We start from the raw sequence: 13,006 nt of genomic DNA, 5'->3' as shown, positions 1-13,006 counted from the left end.
CTGCCTTGAAGTTTTCAGAAAATATATTTATTTTGAACAGTATACCCTGTCCATCTTATGCTGCTTGTCCCCACTACCTTCATTGATTCTCGTCCCCATCAGAGTTCTTTTTTGTTTACAAAACCAGAAATTGTAATCTGCTTCTGGAATACTTTTGCTTGTGAGTTGTGTTAACGGTCTCTGTGTCCTTTTACTGAGGAGAGTAAATATTTATGCTGATAGGCTTTTCCCTTTAATTTTTACATATCTATCTATCTATCCATCCATCTATCATCTATCTGCCTATCTACCTACCAATCTACCTATCTCACTATCTCCGCATCTACAAATATAAAATGAACTGCATGTAATATGTGTATATTCTGATTTTAATATTTAACTCTGGCTGTCAGCTAATTTCCCTCTGCTGTGGCCTCTCCATGGCTCCTCAGCACAGGCCTCCCAGCTGCCTGTGGGGCATCCCAGGCATACTACCGCACCAGGGACCTACTGACACTTGCTGGAAGAGCCCACGACGCTCTTCCGTGAGGTAGCCTCTTCCCTTGCCATCTCTAAATATTTACTGAAATGTCTCTTTTACAGTGAGGTTTTCCAGACCACCCTATTTAAAATGTTTATCTCCAGTTAGTGATCCTGATTCCCCTTTTCAACTTACTTATTCCTATAGCACTTAGCACCTTCTAACACAGTCTATAACTTATTGTCTGTCTCCTCCTTTAATATAAAGTTCCCTGAGGTCAGTGAATTGTATTGCTTTTGTTCACTGAGATATTTTCAGCATCTAGAAGTGTTTCTGCCACACAGTAGGTTATCAATAAATATTTGTTGAATGGCCAAATGAACTAATCCACAGGTTTTTATTTGAGCATCATGATGAAACAATGGTGGGCAAATATTGATTTTCAAAAACACATAGATATATTCATGTAAATGTTGCTAGTATGCATATACATTTGTGAGTAATTGAAACTACTCAAATTTCTAGTTTCTCATTTAGAATTCATTTACCTATTTTAACTTAATAAGAGCTTTACTATTTGTCACATAGGTATTTCATATTGTTTAATCCCCCACGACTGTTTAAAGTAGAGATTATTATCCACCATTTTACAAAGTAAAAGTGACTCTACCATAGTCACAGAACTAATTTGGAGTTGAAATATGAACACAGGCTTTATGACATCAATCATTAAGCTGTGGTGTCAAATACTACTAATCCTAATGACTTCTAATAATCTTAATAATGCTAAACTATGTCAGAGATAACAGTTTAAGCCAAAAAAGAATCTGGGCCTATAGAGGTTCAAGTTAAACCCAAAAGTGTTATACTGATGTACTATCATACTTTATATTTGTATTATGCCAGATAGTTGTTAGATCTCTTGATATTAGCATTATCTGTAGGAAACGGTGTTCATCTTATAACTTTTTGTGTGTACATAACTATTTTGTCCTAATATGAAAATTCAAGCTATAAATTATTAACAGAGTTAATTTTTATTTTATTTACATATTAAATGTAAATTATAAATTAAATACCCATTGATAACTTGTATATGCCTTTTGCTCCCAACCAAGAAATAAGCAATGAATTTTGTACTTACTCCAATTTTTAAAGAAGTTTTATAAGAAGTTTTTTGTTTTTCTTTCAGGAAACATATCAGTTATTTAATCAGGTTATTATAAGAAATTCAGAACACCAGTTTGTGAGGATAAAGTGCAGTGGTGAGAGTGAACAGAGAGTGGAGGTAGCCCTGGAGCTGAGGAACAGCTTTGATTTTTGGCAGAATTTGTGTCCACAGCTTTCTGGTCAACCTTACGCTGTTTTGTAATCTCATATTTCTTTCTCTGTGTCGAAGATCTCACCCTCCTGGTGTCTGGGATTGTGCAGCTGCTGCTGCTGCTTCTTCTTCTGCTTCTTCTGCTTCTGCTTCTTCTTCTTCTTCTTCTTCTTCTTCTTCTTCTTCTTCTTCTTCTTCTTCTTCTTCTTCTTCTCCTCCTCCTCCTCCTCCTCCTCCTCCTCCTCCTCCTCCTCCTCCTCCTCCTTCTTCTTTTGAAGAATCATGAGTGAGATGTTTGGGGATTTTCATACCACTGATATCAATTTTGGTGGAGGTGGTGATGACAAATTTCTGATGTGTTCTACGAAGAGGAACTCAATTGAGAGACAGAAGTCCAGTCACAAGTAGTAAGCCACTGCTCAGCTGCTTCAGGAAAACCACCCTCTTGCCTCTGTGGAGCCCAGTAAGGATGATCAGAATGGTCCCAGGAGTGATGCTGGCCCACAATTTCCTCACATGCTGAAGGGTTTCTTGCCATGGCTCAACAGTTTTCGAGGCACATCTTCAGTAGGTTAATATCTAGGCATTTTGCTGAGTTTAACCACTTGGGTACCACCATTCTTGTCACCACCAACTGGTTCTGTGACAATAGCAAGAAGTTTCTCCTTTTTCTTTTCAATCCTGGATTTAGCTGCCGAATACTTGCTCTTGTACATGGCCTTTTGCGAATACATAGTCGACCAGAAATATCTGCCAATTCCTCTGACGAGGACGGGCTTTCAGCTGCAGTGGGGCTTCCCCTTCTCAGGCGCCTTAACCTTGCCACCAACATCAGCCTTCTTCTTGGCTTCATGTTTCTTCTCCTTGGTATCAGACTTCTTCTCCTTAGTATCCGGCTTCTCAGTTTTCTTTTCACCCACCATCTTGCAAGATGGGAAAGAGAACTAGAAGTTTGTTCTTTATAAGAAGGACATATAGCCCTTGGTTAATGTATAGTTTTTTGCTCTAACTTAATTTTAATTATGTAGAGTGTTTCTCAAAATATAACCTTTAGGGTATAATTATGACCCAGATTAATATGATTAGAAGAGTTAATAATTCATTGCACATGAACATTTAATGGAACCAGTGTTCAAAGTCATAAGTACTTAATCACCAATTTCATAACTATTTACTCTTTACATTAGGCAACAGTAAAACTTATTGACAGACAGAAAGTTAAAACAATTTTTTCTCTTTGACTTGACATATGCTAAAGAATTGATTAGTTGGCATTAAATCAGAACAAAAATAGACCATCTTCAATTTAGTTCTCTTCAAGAGCATTTTGGTCATAATTTCATTTGAATGAATCATAGCATGACACCAGATCAGGATAATGGAGACTCACAACAGCACAGTTCTCCTATCAGAAGATAAAGGCCAAGTCCAGAGACATTTCTTTTCAAGATTCATACATATGTTGCAATCAGAACCACAGATAATAAAGGCAGAAACCCAGATGTAAAGAAGATAAATTAATCCAAGGCCTCAGAAAGGAAAAGGATTGTAAAACTATCTTCCTGAAAAGTATGATAGAGAGGTTTTTCTCCCCACCACACCCACCCCCCCCCCAAAAAAAAAGCAGATGAAGAAACATGGTCTCAAAATAGTGCAACATTTAAAGCTGATTACCTTAAATTAAAAGTTAATCTACCATATATATATATATATATATATATATATATATATATATATACACACACACATATACTGAGTGGCCAGATTATTATGATCTCTGAATGCATAATAATCTGGCCACTCAGTGTATATCCTATATAATAAAAAGTTAATATGCAAATTGTCCCCTTGACCAGGAGTTCGACCAGCAGGCAGGCCGGCCTCCCCCTGGCCAGGCTGGCCGGACCACACCCATGCATGAATTCATGCACTGGGCCTCTAATATACACACACACACACACACACACACACACACACACATACACACACACACACACTGAGTGGCCAGATTATGTGTTCAGAGATCATAATAATCTGGCCACTTAGTGTGTGTGTATGTATGTGTGTGTGTGTGTGTGTGTGTGTGTGTGTGTGTATATATATATATATATATATGTATATATATATATATATATATAAAAAGGCTAATATGCAAAGTGTCCCTCCCACCATCCAACCGGTTGCTATGAATCACACTGACCAGCAGGTGGTTGACACTCAATGCAGGAGCTGCCATGACACGCACTTGCCATTTACAGATAAACAGCACTGCGGTCCTGCCACCAACAAGGCAGCACTTGGCTTCCCCCAAGTGGGACACAGGCCCCACCACCACCCTGGAGTGACAGCCCACCAAGTACAGCTGATGCTGCCGAGACCCCATAGCACAAAATGCGGCCCACAACCCAGCCCAGCCCAGAAATGGTGGCTGTGGGTGCCGGGTAATGACGTCAAGTAGCAACGCCCAGCTTCCTCTCCCTAGTGACTAGCCTCCTTGCAGTTTCTTCAGCCCAGGAACATGACTTGCTTCATAGCCAGGTGGAAACATTTCACACTGTAACCAAATGTCTGTGAAGCATTTTCCCATGCCTCATCTCATTTGATCCTCACATAAGTCCTGGAGCAGGTAAATAGGAGACTCGGTAGAATCCTATTTTCTTTTCATTAGTCAGAAAATGGAGATTTAGAAAGTTTAGAAAATTGACCTGACTGAAAAGAAATAAGAAATGGTGGACCTTGAAAACAACTTCAAGTTTTCTCACTGTGCAGAATATAGTCAAACACTGCTGCAGTTAAATATTTTACCCTTTGTTCTCCCTGCGTGATCTATAATAATAATGTGCTTCATGTTGATATTTACTGCTGTGTTGCTGACAATTAACTGAAAGAGAAGTTAGGGTGCTTCACTGGGCTGGAAAAAGTTTAGCTATATCAGAAAACAGGTCTAATTAAGCAAGTTTATTCTATATCTGTAAAAGGCTAAGTTGACTCACGCATGCGATACATATAAAGCTCTCGCAGGCGCCAATCGCACACGTGTGTTTTGATCTGTCATTGTCGATCGTGAATTTGACACTTCTATCATAGGGAAAGGGCAAATAGCAATATTAAAATATTTCTTCTAATTAATTTCCTTTCAATGTGCATGAATTCATGCACCTGGCCACTAGTGGTTTAATAAAAGTCTTGTTTAAAAATAATTTATGATACAAATATAAATAACTATAGTGAATGTTGGTTACCTGCCTTTCATTTAAAGCAGATATACAAAACAAAACATAGCAATTAACAAGCAATAGCAATGACAAAGTAAATTGGAGCACTTGGTAGAAAGCCATACCTGATGAGGGGAGTAGAATTTCTTGTCACTAGTCAGGCGGTTTCCATCCATGGAAAAAAGGAAGCTTCTTCTCTTGACACTGTCTTCAGATTCAGATTTGGGAAACCTGTCTCCCTCGCCTTTGTTGTTTCCTTCAAGATGCTCCCTCTGTCTTCTCTTCTTCCTTCTGTTCCTCCACTCCTTTGCACTTTTGGAGCTTAACTTTGAGGCTTCTGAGGAACTTTCCAAGAGCTCTCCCAGGCCACCTATTCCACTAAAATCTCTTGAAGCAGCTGATGCTGCTGCAACTGCCTGTTTAAAACAGAGCGAGGCACTGGTTAGAACATAGGACTTTGAAAACAGTTCAATGGTACAAATGTTGCCATTTATGGCTATTAACGCTATGTGAACATGATGTCTTCTGCTCATTTCATTGTGCTTTTACTACAAGAGTTCCGTTAATAATGACACAGTGTTACATACCATAAAGCAATATGCATTAGGGCAAGAAAAGTCTGCTTTGGCACATCTCCTGAAAAGATGTGCCAACTCTGTTGAGATTAGCTTCATTTCAGGAGATAAAAAATATCTTCTACATTTAAAAGCAAATGTTTCTTTTCATGGTTGCTGGTCTGGTTACTATTCCAACTCCATCCATAGGCGTGTTTCTTCTGAAACTTGTGAACAACTGAGTGGTATTTTTTTTCTTCTAAATCTAGGACAAAATATTTGTGTGTTTGTGTGAACTCAAATCATTTAAAGTGTTTACTGTTTATCTCTGGATAGAAGTTGTGGGAATGCATTGGCTAGTTTATCCTCTTACTTCATTTGAATTATATTTATTACTATAGTTCACATCCTTAGGGTCATGTTAATCCCAGAGATAAACATGATTAATTTACTACATAGCACTTTTAATTTCAAATTCTTCAATGTTATAAATTATTATAATGAATAATAACACATGCTAACATATCAATCAATAAGTACCTAAAATTATCATTCAAGGGTTTATGATAATTTTTCAATGTTTTTCCATATTTTAGCACTAAGTAGATAGTTAAGCATTTCAAATTTCTGTACATGCTAAAGAAACACAGCCAGCTCTGAGATAAAGTATGGCAAATATTTTGTATTTTTATTTATATGAATAGTATTTTTAGAATGGAAATTATGTAAACATGACTAGAGAGGATATGAAATAGCAATATAGTGCATATCCAAGCTGAGTTCTCATTAAGTATATTCATGTTTTTAAACATAATCAAGGAAGTGGAAATGATTAAATTATGAGGATACTGGTTCAACTCTGTACATATGCCATTCCTGAGTATAAATAACTCTAACTTATCTACCATTTTGTTCTATCTTTTCCACTGGACTGTAAGTTAGACAGGACTTTTTCATGTTTTGGTGTGCCTAGTATGTCACCTGACATAAAAAAAACGGGGGCTCAGTTACTATTTAGTAAATAAAGATGAAAAAAGGCATAATGTTGTCGGTTGTTTTGGACACTGATGTGGGGTTGGGGGAAGAATAAGACATACTTATATTTGTCTTTTCTATATCTCATAGAAGACTGTCAGAATGTATAACAGAAATATATTTTAGTAAAGAATGAAGATAAAATTTATAATGTTTTGACATCATGCTGTGCTTTATGTTTCTTCCTTCCTGGGGAGAAAGAAACTCTAAGTAGCTTCCATTTCTGAATCTCATCTCAACTTAAAAAATATATAGAGAGAGACATAAATTCTCTAGAACTAACATGATTTCAGTGATGGAATTAATGGTGCTACGTATAGTACTAAATATGTGTTGAGCTAAGCAACGAATAAAATGTAAGACAGATATTTGTTAATATTGAATACTATATTAATTATGGAAACCCAGGTCTAAAACTTGGTATAAGACAATGCCTAGCATTCAGATGAAACATTAATTCAGAATTTGTGTATTTACAGAATTGCATATAGTCAGATAGCCAGATTTTTTTGAATTCCTGGATCAGTGTTACTTCTAACATCATCAATGATGAAAGATGAGAAATATTACAAGATATTTTAAAATATGAATATGTCAAATATAAATATTTGTAAAATAAATGAAAAAATGAAGCACATCTCTGTAGCAAGTTAAATATAGTTGATTATGCCTGATACACAGGATATACATAATATATACCATTGAAAGAATGGAATATACATGTATTCCTCTTTATCCAAATAAAGTCCTTAATGCACCTTTCCCCTTTGAATAGACAGAAACATGCAACACACAGTGCTAATCATTTATTGTCTAGCTTATTGTTAGAAACAAAGGAAGTTGTGGTAATATTCCTTTGCCATAATCCTGAAACTCATGTTCATTTAAATCACTTCCGGAATTTGTTTTGCATAAGACATGATTTCCCTACCTATTATGGGTAACAGTTGGCAAATAACTCAAAACCAAAACAGATTTCTAAGTCAACAATGGTAACCTCCTGACACAACACATTTTCTGTGTCACTCACCAACTCAAATCTGTCACTTGTTCCACTTCCAGTGATTTGATGGTCCCTCAAAGGCAGATGTTTCCTGTCACCTCTCATGTCTGCGTACCTGTTTATACCTAGCTCTGTGACATGGCCAGTGTCCTGTTTATTTGCAAATGGCTTGCTGAACTCCTCTTATAGCAAATAATTAATATGTCCTTAATAATTACAAGAGAATAACATTTTCTTCTTATAAGATTTCTGTGTGATTCAAAATAGGCTCTATAACTCTGTATCTGTGTCTTTAAAATATAAAACCACACGACTGCCAGTGATTATACTGCATTTTAAACATAAAATCCAGTTTTAAAACCCTACTCAAAACTACAAGACAATGTCCTGGCCAGTGTGCTTCGTTGGTTGAGCGCTGTCCCATGCATCAAAAAGTCGCTGGTTCGATTCCTGGTCAAGGCACATGCCCAGGTTGTGGGCTTGATCCCCATGATCAGCAAATTCTAAATATATGGTTGAACTGAGTAACCAGCTAAGCAATTCATTGTTAAATCCCCATCTCACAAAAAAAGCCTAAAATAAAGACCTAATGTTATATGTTGTACATCTTCAAAGTAAGTATTATTTAAAAGCTCAATTTTAAAACTACAAATTCCAAGGATATACTATCATTCAAATAAAGTTTCAAATATCTGGAGCCATCTATCTGAAAAAAAAAAAAAAGAATACCTATATATCAAAAAGTCACTATATGTACAAAAGTTATTTTGTACTTCTGTTTCTGGTCAAGAAATAGTAACAGGGATCAGATTTACTCTCCTTCCTGAAACAAACAATAAAATGGACAGAATACATGTAATAATGGTTTTGAAGACTGAATGAATGAGACATTGGGTAGAGTATTCAGAAGGATTTTCACTAAACAGTAGGGAATAATTAACAGTATGAAATACTTAACCCTAAACTAAATGCTGCCCTAGTTCTACCTAACAAATCTCAAAGTTTTGAAGATGTAAAAGGATCAAACTGTTTATAAGTAATGTAACTATGTCTCCCAAAAAGGATCAATAATTTTTATATAAATAAAAAAATATTGAGCAACAAAAAGGTAAAATGAACAGTGTCTGTAATTCAACTGAAGATTTTCAGCAATGTAAAAAAAACCACACAGGACTAGATGACCATTCATGAAGAAAATAATTAATTAAAACCAATATACATCATAGATGTTAGAATTTCCAGATAAGGACTTTAAACAGTTATTATAGCTGTATTGTATATGTTCAAAATATTAGAAACAAGGGAGATATAAAAGAGATGCAGATTGAGCTTTTAGAGAATAAAACTGTAATGTCTGAGATGGAAAATACCCTGAATGGGATTAATAGAAGACATGACACTGAAAGGGAAAAGATGATCAAGATATAGCAATAGAAACTATCCAAGCCAAAATGAACAAGCTGATTCTAAAGCTCAAATGAAACTACAAAGGACCTAGAATAGTCAAAATGGCTTTGAAAGAGATAAAAAATAAAGTTGGAGAATTATCACTATCTGATTGCAAGACTTATTAACCAGCTACAGTAATTAAGAGTGTGGTATTGGTGCAAAGACAGACAAATAAATCAATTTAACAGAATAGAATTCAGAAATAGACCCACTCACATATGGAGAACTGATTTTTGACAAAGGTTCAAAGGCAATTAGAGGAGGAAGAATATTTTGTTCAGTAAGTAGTGCTGGAATAATTAGATATCTCTCTATATAAAAGCCTAAGCAACCGGAGGACTGGCCAGTAGCTATAACCTGCACTGACCACCAGGGGGCAGATGCTCAATGCGGAAGCGCTGCTTAGCTGACCGACAGAAGCCAGATGCAGGGCTTACCTGGCAAGCGCAGCTGCAGCGGTGCAAGCCTCTGTGGCAGCGTTACCAAGTGGCGGCAGCAGGTGTATCAGGGCCGGGAAGAGTAGGAGCTTCTCCCTGGCTGCCTGGCTGCCTGCTGCTTCACTCTCCCTGGCTGTCTGCCACCTTGCTCACTACTACATCCTTTGGGGGATGTCGGACTGCTGGTTTTGATCCCCTGGCCTGCAGGGATCGGGCTGAAACAGGCAGTTAGACATCCCCCGAGGGGTCCCGGATTGTGAGAGGGTGCAGGCCAGGCTGAGGGACCCCACAGGTGCACGAATCCATGCACCGGGCCTCTAATCTATATATAAAACAATATCAACCTATAAAACACATTTTACACACAAAAAAATCTCATTGACCTAAATATAAAACACAAAACTATAAAACTTGTTGAAGAAAAAAAATATTAGAAAATCTTCATAATGCTGGTTTTGCAAAAATAAATAAATAAATAGATACAACACCAAAAGCACAAACAAAAAAGTTTGACAAACTAATTTATAAAAATTAAAAACTTTTATTTAAAAAAATACTATTAGGAGAATGAAAAGACAAGTTACAGACTGGGAAAAAATTTTTACAAAGCATACATGTTATAAAGGACTGACTTATTCCTAGAATATATAAAAAGTACTCAAAATTTAGTAAGAAAACAAACTGCTCAGCTAATATAATGGCAAAAGATCAAACATCCATTTCTCAATAGAAGCTATACATACAGAAAGCAAGAACATGAAAAGACACTCAACATCATTAGTTATTAAGAAAATGCAAAACAAAACAGCAATGAGATACTTAATATAATGGTTAATAAGCCTTACCATCCCCAATATTGGCAGATGTATTTGAGGCAATGTAACTCTGACATGAATTAGATCTCACTATAACTTTCCATGATATTTACCTTTCAACTTATATTTTCCTTTTAATAAAACACTGTTATCCTTTCTCTTCTCCTCAAGACATAAGTGCCCATTTAACATGTCCCTAGCCCAAATAGGCCATAATATTAATGAGAATTTAAAGTTAGAATCTAATAAATAGAAGATGCCTTCCTGATATCCTTAGAGGAGCTGCAGGAAACACCTTTTGTGCTACAGAAACCCAAAAGAATGGTTAGGAGTAGGTATACCTAAAGTTTTCTTCTTAACATTTTAGACTTCTTAACTTCAGATTAAACCTCAAATATTATAAGTAGTAAAATACAATGGTTGGAAATATCAGTGATGTCTCTTTTTCACATTAAACTGAAAATCAGATTCCCTCTCAGCTTTCTTGAGACAATTGTATACTAGGTGTACCGGTTAATAATGGCAGATTTCGTAATTAAAAAAAACACACATGATAATTTCAAGAGAAACATCAAAAGTGCTTTATTCAAAGTAATGTCCATTGCTAGCTACACATTTCCCCATCTTTCAGGTAATTTGTGGATACCGTCCCAATAGAACTTTTCTTGTTTTGAGGCAAACCATTCAGAGACCCAATTTTCCACTTCTTCATACGTTTTGAAGTGCTGCTCAGAAAGTGCCTGTGCCAATGATTAGAACAAGTGGTAATCTGAAGGAGCAAGGTCTTGTGAATATGGTGGGTGGGTTAATACTTCCCAAGCAAGATCTTTTAACATGTCTTTAACTGGTTTTGAAGTGTGTGATGGTGAGTTATCATGAAGCAAAATTACTTTGCCATGTCTTCTGGCACATTCTGGTCATTTCACGATCAAAGTGTGGTTCACATTGATTATTTGTTGGCGATAGCAATCAGTATTAACGGTTTCACCTGGTTTTAGAAGTTCATAATACACCACACCTTCCTGACCCCACCAAACGCAGAGCATTGTCTTCTTTCCGAAACTATTTGGCCTTGCATTCGATGCTGATGGTTGACCTGGATCAACCCATGATTTTGTGTGTTTGGGATTCTCAAAATAAATCCACTTTTTATCACCAGTCACAATTCGATGCCAAAAAGACTTTCTTTCATGCCACTGAAGCAACATTTTATTGATGACTTTTCGGTTTTCCATTTGTCTTTCATTCAGTTGATGTGCACCCATTTTCCTTCCTTGAAAATCTTTCCCATTGCTTGTAAATGATCAGAAATTGTTTGCTAAGCAACGTTTAATCTTTCTGCAAGTTGTTTTTGAGTTTGACACGCATCTTCATCCAATAATGCTTATAATTGTTGGTCTTCAAACTTTTTCGGTTGACCTGGATGTTCTTTGTCTTTCACATCGAAATCATCACTTTTAAAGCGTTTAAACCAGCGTTCACAAATATCTTGAGATAGAGCATGTTCACCATAAGCTTCCTGAAGTAGATGATAACTTTTTCTTCAAAATAAAGTAATGAATTAAAACTCCCCACAAATGCTCTTTTTTTTGGCACAAAATTCGACATTTTTAAGCAAAAATATCTATGATGTTAACACCTTCAGAAAATTTGACATGAAGTTTTGAAGCTTGCTGTCAATACAACAAAATAGCATACATATCAAGTTGCACATATATCAACATATGTGTAACTCCATCTATTGAAAAAAATCCGCATTATTAACTGGTACACCTTGTAGTTAACCTCATCCCAAATGTATTTTCTACCACCAGCTAATTTTCTTATATATAATATCTAAAAAGTTTCTTTGACTCCCAATTTCAGCAACAATTTTACATTTCTTTCTGAATGAGAATGAATGCCTGTATACCAAATGAAAATTCAGTTCCAATTTGACAAATATTCCTACTTAAAATTTTAATAATAATAATAAAGCTTTGTTTATCTCTCAGTACCTGAGCTTCTTCCTGTTGCTTTTTAAGCTGTTCGAGCATCTGCTGAAATTCAGCCTCTTTCTGCTCTGCCTCTTCCAAGGTGGCCTGATTCTGTTCCTCATAGGCCATGGCCACCACAGCCAGGATCAAATTCACCAAGTAAAACGAGCCCAAAAAAATCACCAGGACAAAAAATATCATGTATGTTTTTCCAGCAGCACGTAATGTCTAGGGGGAAAAAAGGAATCATTTCACGAGTATTTCATATAATTTCAATAAATACCTGATTACCATAATTAGATAACCAGAGGTGAATGCTTTTTAGCATCCAATGTATTTTAACCAAGATTGAAAGGCACCCTCAATGCCTTTCATACAAGAAACTCTCAATATATAGGTACTAACTGAATGAACAATTGGGATCCTCAACACCCTGACTTTAAACAGGACCTTCCTCTATATTCCAGAATGTTATAAACAAGTATCCATATTTGTCATTTCATGTATGTTCATAAAATTAAATTTCAGGCATGTTAATTTGACATCACTGTGATGGCCTAAATGCCCCCAGAATTCATATGTTGAAATCCTAATGCCCAATGTGATGGTATTAGAAGTGGGGCATTTGGGAAGTGCTTAGATCATGAGGTGGAGTTCTCATAAATGAAATTAGTGCCTTGTAAAGAGCTTCCAGAGAGATCCCTCACTCCTTACACCGGGTGATGACACGGTGATAAGGTG

At 36.2% G+C, this 13,006-nt stretch overlaps 1 protein-coding gene and 1 pseudogene across 4 annotated transcripts in view; both read right to left on the bottom strand.

Annotated features, from left to right (window-relative positions):
* Positions 1-13,006, bottom strand: part of SCN3A (sodium voltage-gated channel alpha subunit 3) — an 83,062-nt gene that overhangs the window by 56,275 nt on the left and 13,781 nt on the right. For all 3 annotated transcript variants that reach the window (XM_080667289.1, XM_080667290.1, XM_080667291.1), the window contains exons 7-8: positions 12,287-12,493; positions 5,122-5,412 (exon numbers count right to left, since the gene is read on the bottom strand). In XM_080667289.1, coding sequence (XP_080523415.1) covers positions 5,122-5,412; positions 12,287-12,493 — 498 coding nt within the window. The remainder of the gene's footprint in view (positions 1-5,121; positions 5,413-12,286; positions 12,494-13,006) is intronic.
* Positions 1,692-2,704, bottom strand: LOC308247763 (large ribosomal subunit protein eL6-like; annotated as a pseudogene). Its single transcript has 2 exons — positions 2,052-2,704; positions 1,692-1,900 (listed from the first exon to the last, which is right to left on the bottom strand). The product of its transcript is annotated as a large ribosomal subunit protein eL6-like (transcript).

This window comes from Plecotus auritus (assembly GCF_963455305.1).
Source record: "Plecotus auritus genome assembly, chromosome: 5".
In the NCBI taxonomy this organism is placed as follows: domain Eukaryota; kingdom Metazoa; phylum Chordata; class Mammalia; order Chiroptera; family Vespertilionidae; genus Plecotus; species Plecotus auritus.
This window is presented reverse-complemented; position numbering and strand designations above follow the sequence as displayed.